Source organism: Microtus oregoni, unplaced genomic scaffold (genome assembly GCF_018167655.1).
Source record: "Microtus oregoni isolate MIOR12 unplaced genomic scaffold, Mior012 000020F_ref0000438, whole genome shotgun sequence".
NCBI lineage: Eukaryota > Metazoa > Chordata > Mammalia > Rodentia > Cricetidae > Microtus > Microtus oregoni.
Window position 1 is genome coordinate 2,153,472 of NW_024543079.1, and position 18,036 is coordinate 2,171,507.

At 49.8% G+C, this 18,036-nt stretch overlaps 1 protein-coding gene across 1 annotated transcript in view; it reads right to left on the bottom strand.

The window, feature by feature from the left end:
* Ptpn1 (protein tyrosine phosphatase non-receptor type 1) overlaps positions 1-12,469 on the bottom strand; it is a 47,585-nt gene extending 35,116 nt beyond the window's left edge. The window contains exon 1 of the mRNA XM_041670527.1: positions 12,264-12,469. Within this exon, the coding sequence (XP_041526461.1) occupies positions 12,264-12,326 (63 nt within the window). The 5' untranslated portion in view covers positions 12,327-12,469. The remainder of the gene's footprint in view (positions 1-12,263) is intronic.
* Between the last annotated feature and the right edge of the window lie 5,567 nt (positions 12,470-18,036).

The following is an 18,036-nucleotide window of genomic DNA, read 5'->3' on the forward strand; positions in this document are numbered from 1 at the left end:
AAGAGCACCGCCGAGAACACCAGAGTCCTGAGGCTGGCCCTGAGCTGAGACTGTGCCATCTGCCCAGTGGTGCAGAGTGCTCCAGTGCGGAACTGGTTTTGTCCTTCAGGAATTCTGCTTTGTGAGGGAAGGTACAAAGCTCAGAACAAAGAACCAACTGTTTCACAGTGTGAAGAACTGCCAATAACGATGGTTTGTTTTTTCTTGTTGCACACACACATCTCTATGAGTTACAGGTGTTCCAGAGAAAGCTTGTCCCATAATTTGCTTGAGGGGACTGTCGTTGCTTTTACTACTCTCTCCATGCAAGTCTTCCAAGACTGACTTCACCCTTGGACAGAGGGGACAGACTGGAGAAATCATTAAGCACAAATACTTGACACACAGCACTCTACCTAACAAGCCACGGAGCCAGGCATTAAAACAAGCGTCTAGCATTTCTCAGCACAAACAAACTTGGACATACTACTCTTCCCACAGGGCCCATCGAATTTAACTGCCCACTGGTCACCAAACATGATTCTTGGAAGTCAAGCACAGGACTACAATCCCAGCACCGGGGAGGCCAAGGCATAAGGAGATGTAAGGCCATTCTGGGTTACACAAGGAGACTATAAAACACACCACCACATGCACACAGAAAAAGTTCTTGGAAACAGCTGAACATAGGACAAAAATAAAATCACACTCAGTTGTCTGTGTTGGAAAAACAGTGATGATGGCTTCCAATTTCCTTTAAAGTAGCAGGGACCTGAGGATGAAGGGAGGCTGGCAGTGAAGAGCCACTGCAGATAGTGGTCTTTCTCCGTATTGTGCAGTCAGGGGATCTCCCCTTGGGCCACCTTCACCCCTCTACTCTGATTTTGTTAGTAACACCATACCAACCATGTTCCAAACCAAACACCGTGCCAGTCCCAGCACTAACAATGTACTTAAAGAACCCCAACCTGCCATGACTCGAGGCCCCAAGGACTGGCAGCACACAGCACCAGGGACAACGTAAGCCCACGGGACTGAGACAAAGTGAAGACTGCAGACACGTCCAACCAAAGAAGCAGTGACCCTTGGCTCCAGGACCAGGGCCAAGGTAGTTCACACAGCAGGACCCTGGTTCTAAGGCATATCATGCTTCCCCCATAGCCACATCAAAATATAACCCCTAATAGGCTCCTTTTTCTTTTTAATTTTCCAGATAGGGTTTCTCTGTAGTTTTTGGAGCCTGTCTTGGAACTAGCTCTTGTAGACCAAGCTGGCTTCAAACTCACAGAGATCCACCTGCCTCTGCCTCCCGAGTGCTAGGTTTAAAGGCCTGCACCACCACCAACTGGCTAGGCTCCTTTTTCTAAAAATAGTGCAGACCGACAAATGACTGTGGGTAGTCAATTAGTGACATCTAGGTAGGAGGTTACAAAGTCAGGCAAAAGTCAGCTCTACAATCCAATCATCCTGATGACCCAGGGAGGCTGTGCACGTGGAAGCTCAGGCAGTGGCCACACTAACAGTAACTGGAAAGATGGACTGGAGTCACTGGGGAGCTGGTGAAAAACACTGAGGCTCTATGACCCAACGGTCTTCCACAAACACTCCTTATTACAAACCCTGTGTGAAGGCACTGCACAGAACCTGGGCTCAAAGAGAACTCAGACGGTGGGTGCTGTGCCGAATAAGGCAGAATGAGGCTGGGGTCTGATGACAAAACCCAACAATTGCAGCGTCAGACACAAGAATGTCAAAAGCAACTTCACTCACATTCATTACATTTAGGAATTTATAAAACATACTGATTTACAACCTCAAAGGACATCTTATTTCTAAGGATGAACAAAAGGTTCTTATGGTTCTAACTGGGGTATTGTGAAATTTTAAAGTTTATGTCCCTCTTGGAGATGAGCAGGATCACAAAGCAGCCATAGTGATACCAAACCCAGGGTAAGAACACAAAGTCTCCATTCTTCCAGAAATGCCAGACCTCTTCTAATTCAAATGACTACAGTTGGGGGCAAAAGATGCAGGCTATGCTGTCAGGCTGTGGTTGTTCTCAGCCTGCATGCCACAGATTGGACCCCAGGTAACTCCTCAAAGACCCAGAGCAGCCTGTGTGGGAACCTGATCTCATTGTCTCTTATCTTTGGGAGTGCTTGTCCTGCGTGGATGGTGAAGGAGAGCCTCACAGCCTGGGACTAAAGCTTTGGCACGCAGAGTCCTGCTAAGAGTAACCAGAACCAAAGACAAACAATGCCTATAATGCGGAGGAGGCTGAGGAAGGCCTCTCAATCAGTCAGCAGAGTCTCTGAGTGGCACGCTGCCTTTGATCCCCTTGGCAAAAGCTGCATACTTCAGACAAAGAGCAGAGCTACTTGCTGGGACAGGAGGGTGTCACTGGGCAAAGGAGTCGGTGTGGAAATAATCTCCCCAGGCTCCCACTTGCAGCTGCCCCAGAGCACCGAGAAGGCAGCTTCTGAAACAGAGCCGAGGGCAGAACACAGGCAGTGCCCTGCATTCAAATGTGTCTCTAGAAAGTGAGCCTTAATGGTGAAGGCCATAAAACGAGCCGTGAACAAGAGACTAAAGTTAGCATAGACCACGGATACTCATCACTTCCTTTATGATCTATAACACCAGCAGTAAAGGCATTTGCAAAAGAAAGATGAAGGGACGCTTGGCTCTGCCCCTCCTCTGCCCAGACGGGCCTTGGCCCCTGGACACTGAATGGACACTGCCAAGGGTGGCAATTCGCTGATGTGAAGGTGAGCCAAGGGCAGCCATTAGAGCCCAGTTTGCCCTGAAAAATAAAAAGCACGTTTCACACAGTTCTTCAGTGGTTAGAGAACCGCCACCCCATCACACTTAAGACAGGAAGTTGTGGAAGACAGCCCACACCCATCTCCAATTGCGTGGCAACAGCAGCTGGGGAATGCCATGTTCCTTTACCTCCCTAGGCCTGTCTACTAAGGCCGGGCACTCCCACCTTTCAAAAGCAACACCTTCCGACAGCTTGACTGAGAAGACCATAGTGGCTGCCACTAAGGGGTGGCGCAAGTTGCAAAAGCGGACTGGCTGAAGAGCAACCCTTCATGAAAAGCCACTTGCTTGTCAACCTTTGGCTTCGAATGGTGATTCCCTTTGTTCCATAATTGCTTTGATCAATTGTGTGATACGTTTATTTGGGATGAAGAGAGGTGGTTCAAGTTCACAAAGAATAAAGCAAGAAGACAGAGCCTGCTGTCTGCTCCTGGCCAGCTTCAACGGTGTCAGCCAAACTGGCAAAGCATTCCTACTAGCAGAGAGAAGAGCAAATGTGGGCAGTCCTCTGCACTGTAACAGACTACATACTGCCTGAGGTGCTGATGCTTCTAGGATTTACCCGTGAGAAACACAGGAAGACTGGAGTGGTATGTTATTTGTATTTTGATAAAGAAATCTTACCTGAAGACCAGAAGCAAAGCTAAAGCCACTAGAGGTCAGGCAAAGGTGACACACACCTTTAATCCCAGGATTTGGGAGACGGAGGCAGAAGGGTCTCTGTGAGTTTAAGGCTACCCTGGACTAAACAAGATCAATGCAGAAACAACTCCAAGTGGTGGTGGCTCACACCTTTAATCCCAGCACTAGAGGGAAAATGAGAGGAGAAGCTTTGTTTGTTTAGTCTGGAGTCGCCAGCCTTGTTAGAGGTAAGAATTCTCTAGTGGCCTGACTGCTTTGCTTTTCTGGTTTTTGGGTTGAACCCTGATTTGCCTCTGGGTTTTTATTATTTGTGCTACAGAAGACACAGTAGCTAGTGCAGGCATCACCTGGCAGCCAGCCTACCTGGCACATCATGCTCTTGAAGTCAGAACACTCAATTCTAAAATAGCACGAGTAGCCGTGGACCAGTCTGCACTCTCCACGTCTCTAGTGTGCTTCTTCCGCAGAGAGACCCTGGTATATGAGTGTTCACTGTCCAGTCCAAGGTAATGTGCTAAAATCAGACCACAGCCGATAGGCTTCCACGGTGTAAGTGGTTGCTCACGTACAATAAAGTGGATGCTGTTCCTGAAACTGTCTCTGGAGTGGTCCATCTCCTTGCCCTTTACCAACCCATGGACATTGCTGTCTTGTCAGGGACAGGCTGGTAACACCAGCAATCTAGAAAGGCTGGGATACCACATGACTGGGACACAGAACCCTCTGAAACCCAGCTTCAAGAAATGTTGGATTCTCAAGTTCAAGAGAACTGTGAACCTGCTGGTGAGGCTAAATCACCTGCTGTAACTAGGGCTGCCCAGAGATGTGGCCTCACGTGACTGACAGCTTCCTCCTCAGTGCCACATGGCTTCACCGACCTACAAGGTGGCAGAAGGCACAGGAGAGCAATCACAGCAGGGGCCTCACTCAAGCTGCACCAAGGAGTAATCATGGCAACACCCAAAGTAATAACTACACGCAAGAAAATGTCCTCACAGTAACACCAGGAGCTGGAGAGACAGGCCGCTCTTCCTGTAGTACAGTGCCCAGCACCAATGGCATGGTATACCTGTAACTCCAGCTGCAGGGAATACTACGCCCTCTTCTGGCCTGTGTGTGAACCTGCAACACATATGCTCACCTGCACCCAGACATGGAGAAAGAAGACAGGTACACACCTTGTTAAAAAAAAAAAAAAAAGCAGCAGCAACAGCAACCACTGGTGTTCTCTCGCAGGCCCTTCTCTCTAGAACCCAGTCACACATGTTTGACTCAGAGAGGGCCTGCTTTTGTTTATCCTTCTAGAAGCAAAAAACTCTGCTGGGATAGGAGAACAGTACACAAGTTACAAGGGGCAAACCCACAACACGACAATGCTTGGCTGGGGTGTGTGGCTTACTGACACACTCTCTCTCAGTCAGTTCCTTATTTATTCGACTGAATAAGGCTGTGCTCAGAAGGGACTCCATCTGAGATGTCACGGACATGTGCATTGCTGTAGACAACTCTGCCATGGCACGTGTCTTTCGAGCGGCCAGTCTGCTCAGAATGAACTGCAAGCTGGTGGCTGGAATTCAGTCACTATTTAAGTAAGCTTCCTCCTTGGGATGAGGTGTGCTGGGCAGTGAGATGGCCTGAGAAGTAAAGGCACCTGTTGCCAAAGCTGGTGACCTGAGTTCCATCCCCAGGACCCCAAAAGTGGAAGGGGAGAATCAACTTCCTGAGTCTGTCCTCTGACTTGACACATGGGTGAACACACAAATAAATAAACAACACTCTTTGGAAAGGAAATGGTGTGTCCATAACACTGAAAAAGAAAAAAGGCACAAGAAACTGTTTCCAGACAGAGATGTGGCAAGGAGCCCCTCTCTCTGATCAATGCATCTTCAGAATGGGACTCTGGGAGCCCAGTTTGCTGCACTCATCCTCTAGGCCAGTGCCGCCAATCAGCCACAAAAGCCACAGACACAGCCCAGGCTTCTCCCTATAAAAAAACCAACCCACCAATCAAACGAACAAAAACAACAACCCCCAAAACAGCAACAAAAAACAAACAAAAATCCAGATTTGGCTGAGAGAGGGACCTGGGGACACGAGACCATTTGGCCCCCCAGGCCCCTTTACCAGGTGGCATGGGCTTGGATATATTTCCCAGAGAAAACCAAGACCCACCACTCAGCCAACAGGCTGATGCTGACTGAGTGCACAGTGAAGGGCTGAGGTCTACCTAAGGCACTCACTACTTAGTGAGTATTGGCATCTAAGAAACGCCAGTCACAGACTGGATGGTTTCCTGAGCATTTGAAACTGCACCATCACATACAAGGCTGGACACCACTCACACATGAGAGCATGGTTCTACCTACAGTGTGACCTGTGCCAAAGTCATAGGCGTATTAGACTCAGGCTTAGACTCTAGCTATTAGGGGGAAAGGCAGCCTGTGAGATATGGCAGTCCTTGTTGCCAGTTTTCAGACATTCAAAATCTATGGACTGTCAGCAAAGGCTTGGGATGTGTCAGACATGATGGTACATGCCTGTAGTCCCAGGAATTCAGTGACTGAGGCAGGAGAGTTGTGAGCTTCGGGGCAACTTGAGCTCCATAGTGAAAACCTGTGTCAAAAATAAAGAGAATTAGGGGCTGAGGGGAGGGAAGACCAGTTGGCAGAGTGCTTGCCTAGGGGACCTGCGATTCATACCCCACCATAGGCACACTGCATAAACTCAGCACAGCAGCACACACTATGGAAAAGGGGGGGGGGGAGATAAGGGTTCAAGGTCAGTTTGATACTTAGTTAGCCTGGGATGCCTACGACTCTGTCTCTAAAGGAAGAGAAGAAAAGCCGCTGAGGTGTCTGAAGTAGAGCTGAGGAAGGGAGGCTGTGGCACGTCAGGGTGTCTCCAGAGTGAATGGTTCTGTCCAGTGGTGGGGACTTAGGTACTTTCTCCTGGAGGCCAGCAGATGTGTAAACTCTCAACTTATTCAAATGAAGCTGAGAACAGATGTGGGCTCTCTCTAAAATTACAACATAAGGGCAGCTGCCCCTCGTGCACCCCGCTTTCTTGAACTCTCAAGAGTCAGTTCCTCTGTCATTTACAGGAAAACCACCCAAGCACTGACTCGAGAAGGGTGCCTAACTGTGGCGGGACACTCACTTTCCCATGTTGCTCACTCCAGGGAGCCCTCTCAGTGAGAACCTTGAATGTCCCTTGAGAAAGAAAGAAAAAACAAAAACAAAACAAAACAAAAAACCCAAAAAACCACCAACTCTTTTAAGCTGCTAGCCACACTAGCAAGCCTATAAATTTCTGAGCCTAACCGTATGAGCTGGTGGATGTCTTCAGTTTTACAAGGGTTATTTCAAGAACAATAAGAACTTTTATTACTTAAGGTGAACTTAATGGGCAGCTAGTTGAGGTTCTTTTTATTAAAGGGAGGGAGATAAAGGAGGAGTGAAGAAACGAGGCAGAAAGACGGGAGCCACCTGGCTCTAGCTGAGACTGTAACACTCGGTCAGCCAACGAGAACATCAGATGAGGAAAAAGTTACACTCTTCCCTCGACTGACACTGAGATGCTCTAGTGAGATGGGCTGAACAACACTTGCCTTTACTGACTGGAGTCTGACAGAGAACCGTGTCTTATTTCCCAGAATTAAAATGAAGTGTGAATCACAGCACTGAGTGTGGACTTAACGGGTGTCATCAAAGTATCAAAGCAATCACACAGAAGTAACAGGCTCAGTGCTATTGTTCTGTGTTTTCAACAGGGTCTCACTATGTAGCACTGCCTGTCCTGAAAGGCACTAAGTAGACCAGGCTGGTCTCGAACTCACAGAGATCTACTTGTCTCTGCCTCCCAGATTAAAGGCTAAAGGCACGCACCATCAGACCCAACTTCAGAGCTATTAATAAAACAAGTAAAGTCAGCCAGGAGGTGGTGGTGCATGCCTTTAATCTCAGCATTTGGGAGGCAGCAGGAGGATCTCTCAAGGCCAGCCTGGTCTACAGAGCCAGTTCCAGGTGAGTCGGTGCTATACAGAGAAACTCTGTCTCGGGAATTAAAAAAAAAAAAAAGTACATTAGCAATAAATTGCAGAGTCTATGGGTGAAGAACCTGACAGGCCAGATTAGGAAGCAATCAGTTTGGGCTAGGAAGATGGCTCAGTGGGCAAAACGCTTGTTATACTGGTATGAGGACTGGATCCCCAGAACCCATGGAAAGCTGGGATAGAGAGCTGCCTGTAACCCCAGTGCCACTACATGAGATGGAAGACCAGAATCCTAGCTGAGACAGGGAGCTGCCTATAACCCCAGTGCTGCTACATGAGATAGATGGGGGACCAGAATCCTCAGAAGCTCATAAGCCAGACATCCTGGCATAGGCAGCAGCGAAACAGACAGCCTGTTATAAACAAGATGGAAGAGCAAAACCAGCACCCGAGCTTGTCCTCTGACCTCTACATGTACACTATAGCACAGATACATGCCCAGGTGCACATGCGCGCGCGCGCACACACACACACACACAGGCTGTGCACACAACAAAATAAAGGCAATCAGCTTGTCATCTCTGCAGTGTGAAGGACATGTAAGTGTAGGCTGGCTTATGGGCACTTAGAACACCAAGGTGGGTGACAGGGTGACCAAGCAATGGAAGGTAGGGGAGGGACCCTCAGAGCTACTCAAGTCAAGCACTCCGGCCTGCTCAAAACCCACTCAGGGCACCATAGGTGCAGACGTCATCTCAGAAGCAATGACTCAGACAGGACTCTGGGTTTCTATCTAGCACATGCCCAGTCTTCTTGCCAGTACTAGCTGCTGCTGGAGATGAGCACCAGTGCTGCAGGAAAGAAGGGAAGGCAAAATACACAAGGAAGGAAGGGTTCTAGAAGAGACTAGAAAAGGAAAACTGTTGGGGGCCGGGGGGTGAGTGTGGCAGCTCATGTCTATCAGAGTCCAGGCTGGGCCACACTGCAAGATGCATCTCATGAAACATCTAACAAAATCCCTAAGTGCCAGAGAGGTGGCTCAGGGGTGCAATGCTTGCCTAGAGTGCATAAGGTACCATTCCAGCACCACCAAAAGAGAAAACAAAGAGAAAAGACAATTATCTCAGTAGATTATCATCCAAAAAGCCTCCGCAGGGAGCCTCTCATCATTTCCATCTCAGCGCTCAGTATACCAGCATTTCATTCCATTACTCAAAAATACCAGGCCCCGTGGTTCCTACTAAAATGCAAACGGAGCAAGGCAGGCCAGGAGCCTAGCAAAGGGATCTGGTCCTTGAAAACCATTTGCTCTTCCCTGTTTTCCCACTACCCAGCTGCGGATCAGACACTGAATGGGTCCCACTCACTCCACAGAGCGCCCAGCTACTGTAAATGCAGTCAGGTTGGCAACCAAGGGGGTTTGTGCCTCCTGGCTCTGCTGGAACTCCCTGCTGATTTCCTACCAGCCCAGACAATTTCAAAGGTCTCACATCTCCTCAAAGTACCCATCAGAAACCTAAATTTAGTTCATACAAACCAGGCCAAGCAAGAATATTTAGGTCTCAGAGGTCACTCAAAGTCTAAGAACTTCGCCAGGGTGGTGGTGGCGCACGCCTTTAATCCTAGCACTCGGGAGGCAGAGGCAGGCAAATCTGTGAGTTCAAGGTTTGCCTGGTCTACAAGAGCAAGTCCCAGGACAGCTAGGACTGTTACACAGAGAAACCCTGTCTCATAAAACAAAATAAACAAACAAAAATATAAGAACTTCCCAATCTCCATGTCACATACCCCCACCACACAAATACATCAAAATGAATCATGGTGTATAAGTTTTTCTTTTCTACACAAACTATAAACACCGTCCCCTACCTCTGAAGTCAATGGTGTCTAAATAAACATTATTGGAAGGCATCTCCTAGAGCATGACAGCATAAGCTGTCTAGAACAGTAAGGAATTTTAGGGCATTACTGATAGATATAACAGGACTTTAACCCAGTGGGTTGTATTTTCGCATGGAGGCAGCTATAACAAGTGTCGGGGGAAGAGTGCCCCACCATACAATGCCTGCCTGTAAAGGAGTTGTCTTGCCTTCAAGTCAGGAGCTACTGGGGTGAGAGATGCTCTTCATCTGAAACAAATCATTCACTGGAAGCGGCAGAATCAAAGCCCTGACCACCAAAGGAGGGCAGTGTCCACACTCCTTCTGTACAATCAAGCCAAGTTTCCCACTAAAACATTTGCAAATTCTGAACGGTAGAAAGCAATTCTTAAGACTATTTCCATATGCAAACAACCCTGACTCTACCAGCCTAAGACAGTCCACAGCCTCAGCCACTTGTTAGCTAGCAGTAAAGTTGAGAAACGCCCAAGACTTGGTGCCTGAAGATATTTTTTTCTTAGGCTGCCACACTTTTGAGTCCCCAGCACTCAAAAGTCCACTTTACTGTTTGTTCTCTGCCCATTTGTTACAGAGTCTGTAGATCTTTTTGGTCTACGTAGAAAAGAAATTAGAATAAGGAGAAATTATTTCGCTGCTGTGCTTATGCAGTGTAAGCAAAGCCACACACTCGTTTCTAATTGTGACAAGCTCAAGTAGGACTTTGGATAATGCTGCCCTTATTTTGACACACTATCAAACATTTATTAAAACAAACAAAAATCCTTCCATTTTCTACCAATTTCTTCACTACCATTTCAACACATTTCTTTGAACTCAAAAAAATAATGGCTTGGGTAAGCTGGCCTTTAAGTGACAACACACCTTTAATCAATCCCAGCACTCAGGAGACAGGCAGGTGGATCTCTTTGAATTCCAGGGCAGCCAGAGTGTTACACACAGAAACGCTGTCTCAGGGGGGCGGGGTGGGGGGTGGGGAAACAACAACCAGCCAACCAAAAAAGGTACAACTCTAAGATAAAGAGCTACTTTTAAAATGTAAAACAGGGACATACTTCCATATCCATCTTAGAAAATACAAATATTCACACCAGGAAAGCCCATGGTGGCGGGGGGGGGGGGGGGGGGGGGGGACCTTGGAACAAGCTGTGGAGACTCTGACCTCTTACTAACTTGTGGGGGCTTAAGTGTGGTAGAGAAATTGGAGAACGAGGGAAATGATTCCAAAGGCAGCCCACGACGAGCCAGCAGCATTCTTAACACAGCCTTAACAAGGCTGAGATGTCCGGGCGGGCCACTCCGACCTAAGAGTGCACAAATGTGCTCAGATCGGTCTGTTTCAGTATTTAAGACCCAACTATCTCCACTTGGGCCAGTCGGTTTAGTGAACACCATCTGCACTCAGAATGACTGACACGGCAATTTCCACGCCATGTCATCCTGGTTTATCCTTGCACTCAATCTGATGTGGAAAATCTGCCCACAGATCTGACTCCTTAGTGGAATCCATCCAACTGTCTCAGAGACTAGACCTGGAACACAAACGCTGCTATTGATTGTTCTACTTACACAGATTACACTAGCTATAAATATCAGCCCAAAAGAAGCTGACCCACATCACAGCCCAAGTAAAAAGAACCCTGTCAAGGAATCTGGAAATCAAGGCCACCCAAAAAAAGCTTTTGTCAGTCCAGCACACCACACAGCAGCTTGAGGCTTTTTACTTTTCCAAGTGAAGCTCAAAATAGATTTCAATTCTCCAGCTGATGGGTCTCACCCGCTGCCTTTGAACCCATAAGCTGAAAGCAGAATAAACTGCCTTTACACAAGGAGCAGGATCTATTTTGCACATGCTTATTTAAGATGCTGGGCGAGTGTGGTTTTGGTTAATCCTCACAACCCCCGCACTGACATTTAATCGGAAGACTTATTTTCTTTAGAGGACTTAGTTGCTCGTAAAGACATCTTTGTGTTTTCAATTCGCTGTTTCATAGCGACAGAGAGAGAGAGAGAGAGAGAGAGAGAGAGAATCTACTTTCATAATATTTTATTTATGTACCACCAGACACCCTCAAGCAGACCGGATCTCAGAAAACAGGGCCATCTCAGCCCACGACCGAAGGATAAAAGACACTCATCAAAGAACGCGGCCATCTACAGAGCGCTAAAATCATCTCATTTCCCTGCCTGGAAGGAAAGAGTTTGGCAACCGGAGGAATGGGTTCTGTGTCCCCCTAGGTTAGTCGTCTAATCTCACGGTTTGCCGCTCCCTGTTCTGTTCAAAGAGCAAGCCTCCTTCTCTAGCAGCCCTGTCGTAATCCCCCTCTCCAAGGCAGCAGACCCTTTGGGTTCAGTCACCCCCACCTCAACATGTCTTTCTCTTCCCAACACTTGTCACCAGCTGCGATGATCTGTATTTGAGTGTCTGTTACTCCAAGCCTCTCTGGGGCAGGGTAAGACTACGGTAGCGTTCAACACACACCATCTCCGGTGCCTAGAGTCGAACAGACTCCCCAACTCACGACCAACAAATGAATGGACAGGAAGGGGTAAGGGGGCTGTCATCCTGGGGTCTCCACGACCGCACACCGAGGCCAGAGCAAAGGAAACGTGCGGGGGTGGGGTGGGGTGTTGCCGAGCTCACCTCCCTCCCTGGGAGACAAAGGAAGAGGGCCTGAGGTGGTCCGGTTCAGACAAGGAAGCAGCGGGGGTGTGGACCAGTGGGGACAAAGGGTGGCTGGGCCATGTTGGGGTCGGGGTGGGGGTGGGGGCTCAGGAGAGGACACGGTCCGCGGAAAGAAGCAGGCGGCTGTGGGAGGGGGGGCGTGCGAGCCCCGAGGGGGGTCTAGACGGCGGAGCCGCGCGACAGGGGTCTCCTGCTCCCGGAGGGCCGAGGAGACTGCGCGGCCTAGGGGGCCCCAGCTCCGCACCTGGTAAATGGCCATCCAGTTCCCGGCCTTGTCGATCTGTTCGAACTCCTTCTCCATCTCCATGGCGGGCCAGGCCGGCTGCCCACGTCCCCTCGGCCGTCCGCCGCGCTAGGCCGTGTCGATCCGCGCCCCAAGGCCCGCCGCCCGCCACCACCGCAGCCCCAGCCTCCCGAGCCGCCGCTTCTGCATGTCAAGCCGGCAGCCGGAAGTACGCACCCCACCTCGCCGTGAGCTCCGCCCTCTTTATGGAAGGGCCAATCAAATAGCGAGAGGGCTCGCCGGCACTTCCGCGGGGGCGGGGCCGGGGCGGAGCTTAGTGGAAGAGGCCAGGGCTAGAAAGAGATGAACGGCTGCGCGCGCCGCTAGCCGCTTCTCGGGTTCCGCGCTCGGGCGGGTGCGCGCCCGTTGCCCAGGCGACACCTGGCGGCGCGCCCAAGGCGCGTGGGCGGAGGCGGGATTGGCGGGACCGCGAGTTCGAGGCTCAAGCGTGCCGGTTGAGTCACGCGGCGAAGGCGTGGCGAAGGCGTGGCGAAGGTGTGGCGAAGGCGTGGTAGTTGGGGTGGTGTGGGGCGGGGGGAAGCTGCATTTCCTGTCCCGTTCTTTCTGTTTTCTCAACCCTGGTAGAACAGGCTGGCCTCGAACTCAGGGAGGTCCACCTGCCACTGCCTCCCAAGTGTTGAAATTACAGGCGTTCGCCACCACTCCGGGCTCCCCTCCGTATTTCTAACTCAGGGTTGCACTATACCAGGTTGCCTAACTTGGTGTCAGGCCAAAGATGATCCTCCTGCCTCCACCTCCCACTATACCAGTTTGGCCTCCTAACTTGCTGTCAGGCCAAGGATGATCCTCTTGCCTCCACCTCCCACATCTTGGAATCACAGGCATGTGTTGCAGGGGGATGGAAACAGAGCTCCTTGCGTGCTAGGACGCACTCTGCTCACTTGAGCCACATCCCAGCATCTTGTTTGTTTTAGACTGTGAGTCACTCTGTAGCCTGAGCTGGCCTGGAATTCCCTATGTAGCCTAGGCTGGCCTCCAGCTCATGATCCACTGGTCTTAGTCTCCCAGGTTCCATGCATGTGCCAACAACCGGCTGTCCACTTTGCTCTCGTGAAACAGGAGAATTTCATGAACATTCTACCCAGGAAGAATGAGTGAAGGGGATCTGTGCTAGTTTCCTCTCAGGAAAATCCTAGTCAGATGTGGTGGTACTTACCTTTAAACCCAACATTCCCTAGGTAGAGGCAAAGTTTGAGGCCAGCCTGTTCTACGTGATGAGTTCCAGAACAGCCAGAGTTATACAGTGAGACTCTATCTCAAAACAAATAAAAATAACAATAAAATAAAATAAAATCTTCCTTGGGGTGATGGTGGTTCACAACTGTCTGTACCTCTAGTTTCAGGCCCTCTCTGACCTCCAAGACACGGGGCACATGTGATACATGCAAACAAAACATTCATACAAATAAATCCAAAAACATTAAAAAGAAAGAAAGAGCAAAATCTCCCTGAGGAACTCATCTAGGTACAAATTCTCTGGTGTGTTCAGACTGCCCAGGGTGAATATCGAATGTTGAATCTGATTCCTAGGCTCCTTGAGGTAAAAGAATGGTGAGCTGCCGTCCTGTGGGAAGCTTGGCTGGAGTTTGGAGTTGTTACCTTGCACTCTGGGCTCAACAAATGATAAAAAGGAAGACTGCATGGGATCAGCGCCCTGTGCCCAGCGCTAGCTCCTGGTTTGGTAGAGTAAACTCCAGCTTGCTTTTGGGGTGCAAAGCCTCCGTTTCCATTGATTCTCCACAACTAGAGGCATTTTGATTCCCATCTTAGGGCTGACCACAGCCGTGCATAGAGACAAGGCAGCATTGCCGAGCTGAGCTAGCAGCTAGCAAAACATGCTTGGAATCCTAGCACTTGAGAAGCTAAGGCAGAAGGATCACCCAAAATGTGAGGCCAGCCTGGTCTACATAGTAGGTTCCAGGTACAGAGTGAAAACCCTGTTTCAAAAGGCCATGAGCAAAGCAGTCTTGCAAACAGGAAGGGAGGCTGGATTCCATCCTGACCTTCCGAGGATCTCTGGTTTAGAAACTAGGCTGCCCGGGGCCAGACTCGGGTTCTATGGTCCCATGATGTAGCCTGGGGTGGGTTCCTGGTAAGCTCTGCTCTTGGTTTTCTCCATTGTGAAAGGGAGATATGCCTACCTCGGGACGGGCAGGTGGTGGTGCACATGTTTAATCCCAGCACTCATGAAGCAGAGGCAGCTGGATCTCTGTGAGTTTGAGGCCAGCCTGGTCTACAGAGCAAGTTTCAAGATAACCAGGGCTACCCAGAGAAACCCTAAAAATAAAATATATATTTAAAAAAAGAGCATCTACCTCATAAAAGGTGGTTTGGTTCATCAGGGGCTCAGCCACTATTTCAAATAGTAGCAAATGGGTAAGTAGACAGTTTTTTTTCATGGCACACCTGCAATTTGAGGTCCAAGGACAACTTGCCAGGGGCAGTAGTCTTCTTCCACATGTGAGACCCAGGGATCAAACTCAGTTTGTCAGACTTGCCAGCAGGCAGCTGTCCCCAGGGAGCCATCCCACCATTCCATTAATCCTTGCTGGATGGAGACAGCTTCCTAATAAGCTGTATCCTTAGAAACAGAGTGCTCCCTGAAGAGAAGATTAAAGTTGACTATTCTGCTGAAAACTTTGAGACCCCACCCTTGGAGGCTGCCTAATGAAGCTGTCGCCTATGTAAACGGCTCTGAGACTCTGAGTAGGTGGGTGCCTCCTGTCCCACGGCACACATTTGAGGAGTAGCTCGGTGGAGTAAAGGTGACTCTTTCATCCCTGTGTACAGAGCTCAGCAGATGAACGAATCACGTGCCCATCCTGAACCCAAGTGCTGCTCAGGCCTGCTGGATGTCACCAGTGACTGGGAACCCCCATCCTTTTCTTTTTTGCAGTGCTCAGGGAGGAGCCCAAGGCCCCCACTGCTAGGCAGTCGCTCTAATCCTGAGCCACATACCTTCCCTTTCTTTTTGCATCGTATTTGACACCGTTTCACTAAAGTGCTTCAGCAGACCTTGAACCTTTGATCCTCCTGCCTCAGCCTCCTGCGAAGCTGGGATGAGAGGCCTGTGCCACCAGGTCCAGTCATTCACTGTTCACAAGGCCCCAGAGTTGACTGACATGGCGGTACTCCTGATGCTCGATACCCCTTCTCTGCTTCATCTGTCTCCAGCAAGCTGTCTTTCCTTGGCAGTATCCCCATACCCTTGTCTTATTTCCACATCGTCTCTTGCTCCTCCTGTCTGACAAACCTTCCTGTTTTGTTCTGTAAGAATGCTTGTCATTGTGTCCCAGATTGATGTGGCCGGTCCAGTGATCCAGATCTCCTCCCCAAGGCTCCTAAGTCAATTACATGCAAAACTGTTTTCCCAAATAAGGTCACACTGGTGATGTGACTTTTTCGGGGCCCCACTTAACCCACTGAAGTGGCAGACGATGAAATCCCATCAGAAGTTCTAACTCTAGAGGAGAGACTGAGTCTGGGGTGTCTTACGTCCACTGTCCACATACCAGCACCAGAGATGGCCGTGCCTTTCTGATGAAAACACCATGAGACTTTCTTGTTCTGCTTAGAAAAAAGCCTGGTTCAGAGCTGGAGAAATGACCCTGTGGTTAGGAGCACTTATTGCTCTAACAGAGGACCCCATCCAGTTCCCGCCACCACACAGTGACTCTCAACTGCCTGTAAGCTCTGGAGGATCCAGTGCTCCTTCAGGCATGCGTGCACACGCACACACATACACACGCGCGCACACACACTTAAACAAATGTGTGTATTAAAAAAAATAGCTGGCAATGGTGGCACATGCCTTTAATTCCAGCACTTGGGAGGCAGAGGCAGGCAGATCTCTATGAGTTCAAGGCCAGCTTGGTCTACAAAGTGAGTTCCAGGACAGCCAGGGCTGTTATAAAAACCCTGTCAAAAAAAAAACAAAAACAAAACAAACAAACAAAAAACAAAACACACCACCACCACCACCACCAACAAAAACAAATAAAAATTAAAAACAAAAAGAATAGCTATCATCCCTAGCTCTTATGCCCAGATGACCATGGTGACCTGCCCCATCTGCCTCCCCACCCTCTCTCTCCAGCACCAGCTTCCCTCTACTCTGGGTCTCTCCCCAGTACGCCTGGCTTGTTTCCACCACAGGACCTTTGTGCTATCCAATCCCCACCAGGACCCTCTGTGTATCTTCTCTCCCTTCAGGTCTCAAGCTGAGTGTCACTTCACAAGCAGGTCTGCAGCCTGCAGTTCAGGTCTCAAGCTGAGTGTCACTTCACAAGCAGGTCTGCAGCCTGCAGTTCAGGTCTCAAGCTGAGTGTCACTTCACAAGCAGGTCTGCAGCCTGCAGTTCAGGTCTCAAGCTGAGTGTCACTTCACAAGCAGGTCTGCAGCCTGCAGTTCAGGTCTCAAGCTGAGTGTCACTTCACAAGCAGGTCTGCAGCCTGCAGTTCAGGTCTCAAGCTGAGTGTCACTTCACAAGCAGGTCTGCAGCCTGCAGTTCAGGTCTCAAGCTGAGTGTCACTTCACAAGCAGGTCTCCAGCCTGCAGTTCAGGTCTCAAGCTGAGTGTCACTTCACAAGCAGGTCTCCAGCCTGCAGTTCAGGTCTCAAGCTGAGTGTCACTTCACAAGCAGGTCTGCAGCCTGCAGTTCAGGTCTCAAGCTGAGTGTCACTTCACAAGCAGGTCTGCAGCCTGCAGTTCAGGTCTCAAGCTGAGTGTCACTTGACAAGCAGGTCTGCAGCCTGCAGTTCAGGTCTCAAGCTGAGTGTCACTTGACAAGCAGGTCTGCAGCCTGCAGTTCAGGTCTCAAGCTGAGTGTCACTTCACAAGCAGGTCTGCAGCCTGCAGTTCAGGTCTCAAGCTGAGTGTCACTTCACAAGCAGGTCTGCAGCCTGCAGTTCAGGTCTCAAGCTGAGTGTCACTTCACAAGCAGGTCTGCAGCCTGCAGTTCAGGTCTCAAGCTGAGTGTCACTTCACAAGCAGGTCTGCAGCCTGCAGTTCAGGTCTCAAGCTGAGTGTCACTTCACAAGCAGGTCTGCAGCCTGCAGTTCAGGTCTCAAGCTGAGTGTCACTTCACAAGCAGGTCTGCAGCCTGCAGTTCAGGTCTCAAGCTGAGTGTCACTTGACAAGCAGGTCTGCAGCCTGCAGTTCAGGTCTCAAGCTGAGTGTCACTTCACAAGCAGGTCTCCAGCCTGCAGTTCAGGTCTCAAGCTGAGTGTCACTTCACAAGCAGGTCTCCAGCCTGCAGTTCAGGTCTCAAGCTGAGTGTCACTTCACAAGCAGGTCTGCAGCCTGCAGTTCAGGTCTCAAGCTGAGTGTCACTTCACAAGCAGGTCTGCAGCCTGCAGTTCAGGTCTCAAGCTGAGTGTCACTTCACAAGCAGGTCTGCAGCCTGCAGTTCAGGTCTCAAGCTGAGTGTCACTTGACAAGCAGGTCTGCAGCCTGCAGTTCAGGTCTCAAGCTGAGTGTCACTTGACAAGCAGGTCTGCAGCCTGCAGTTCAGGTCTCAAGCTGAGTGTCACTTCACAAGCAGGTCTGCAGCCTGCAGTTAATGCCCTGACATCCTCTGCTGCGTTTTTGCCAACTCATCTCCCAGTCTCTCCTTTCCCACGTCCCAGGCACCTGATGTTTGCTGAAAAGGGAGAGAATTCAATGACCCTAAGTGTCAGCTTTCCCCGAAGCCCTGTGGACAAAGCCACCCCTG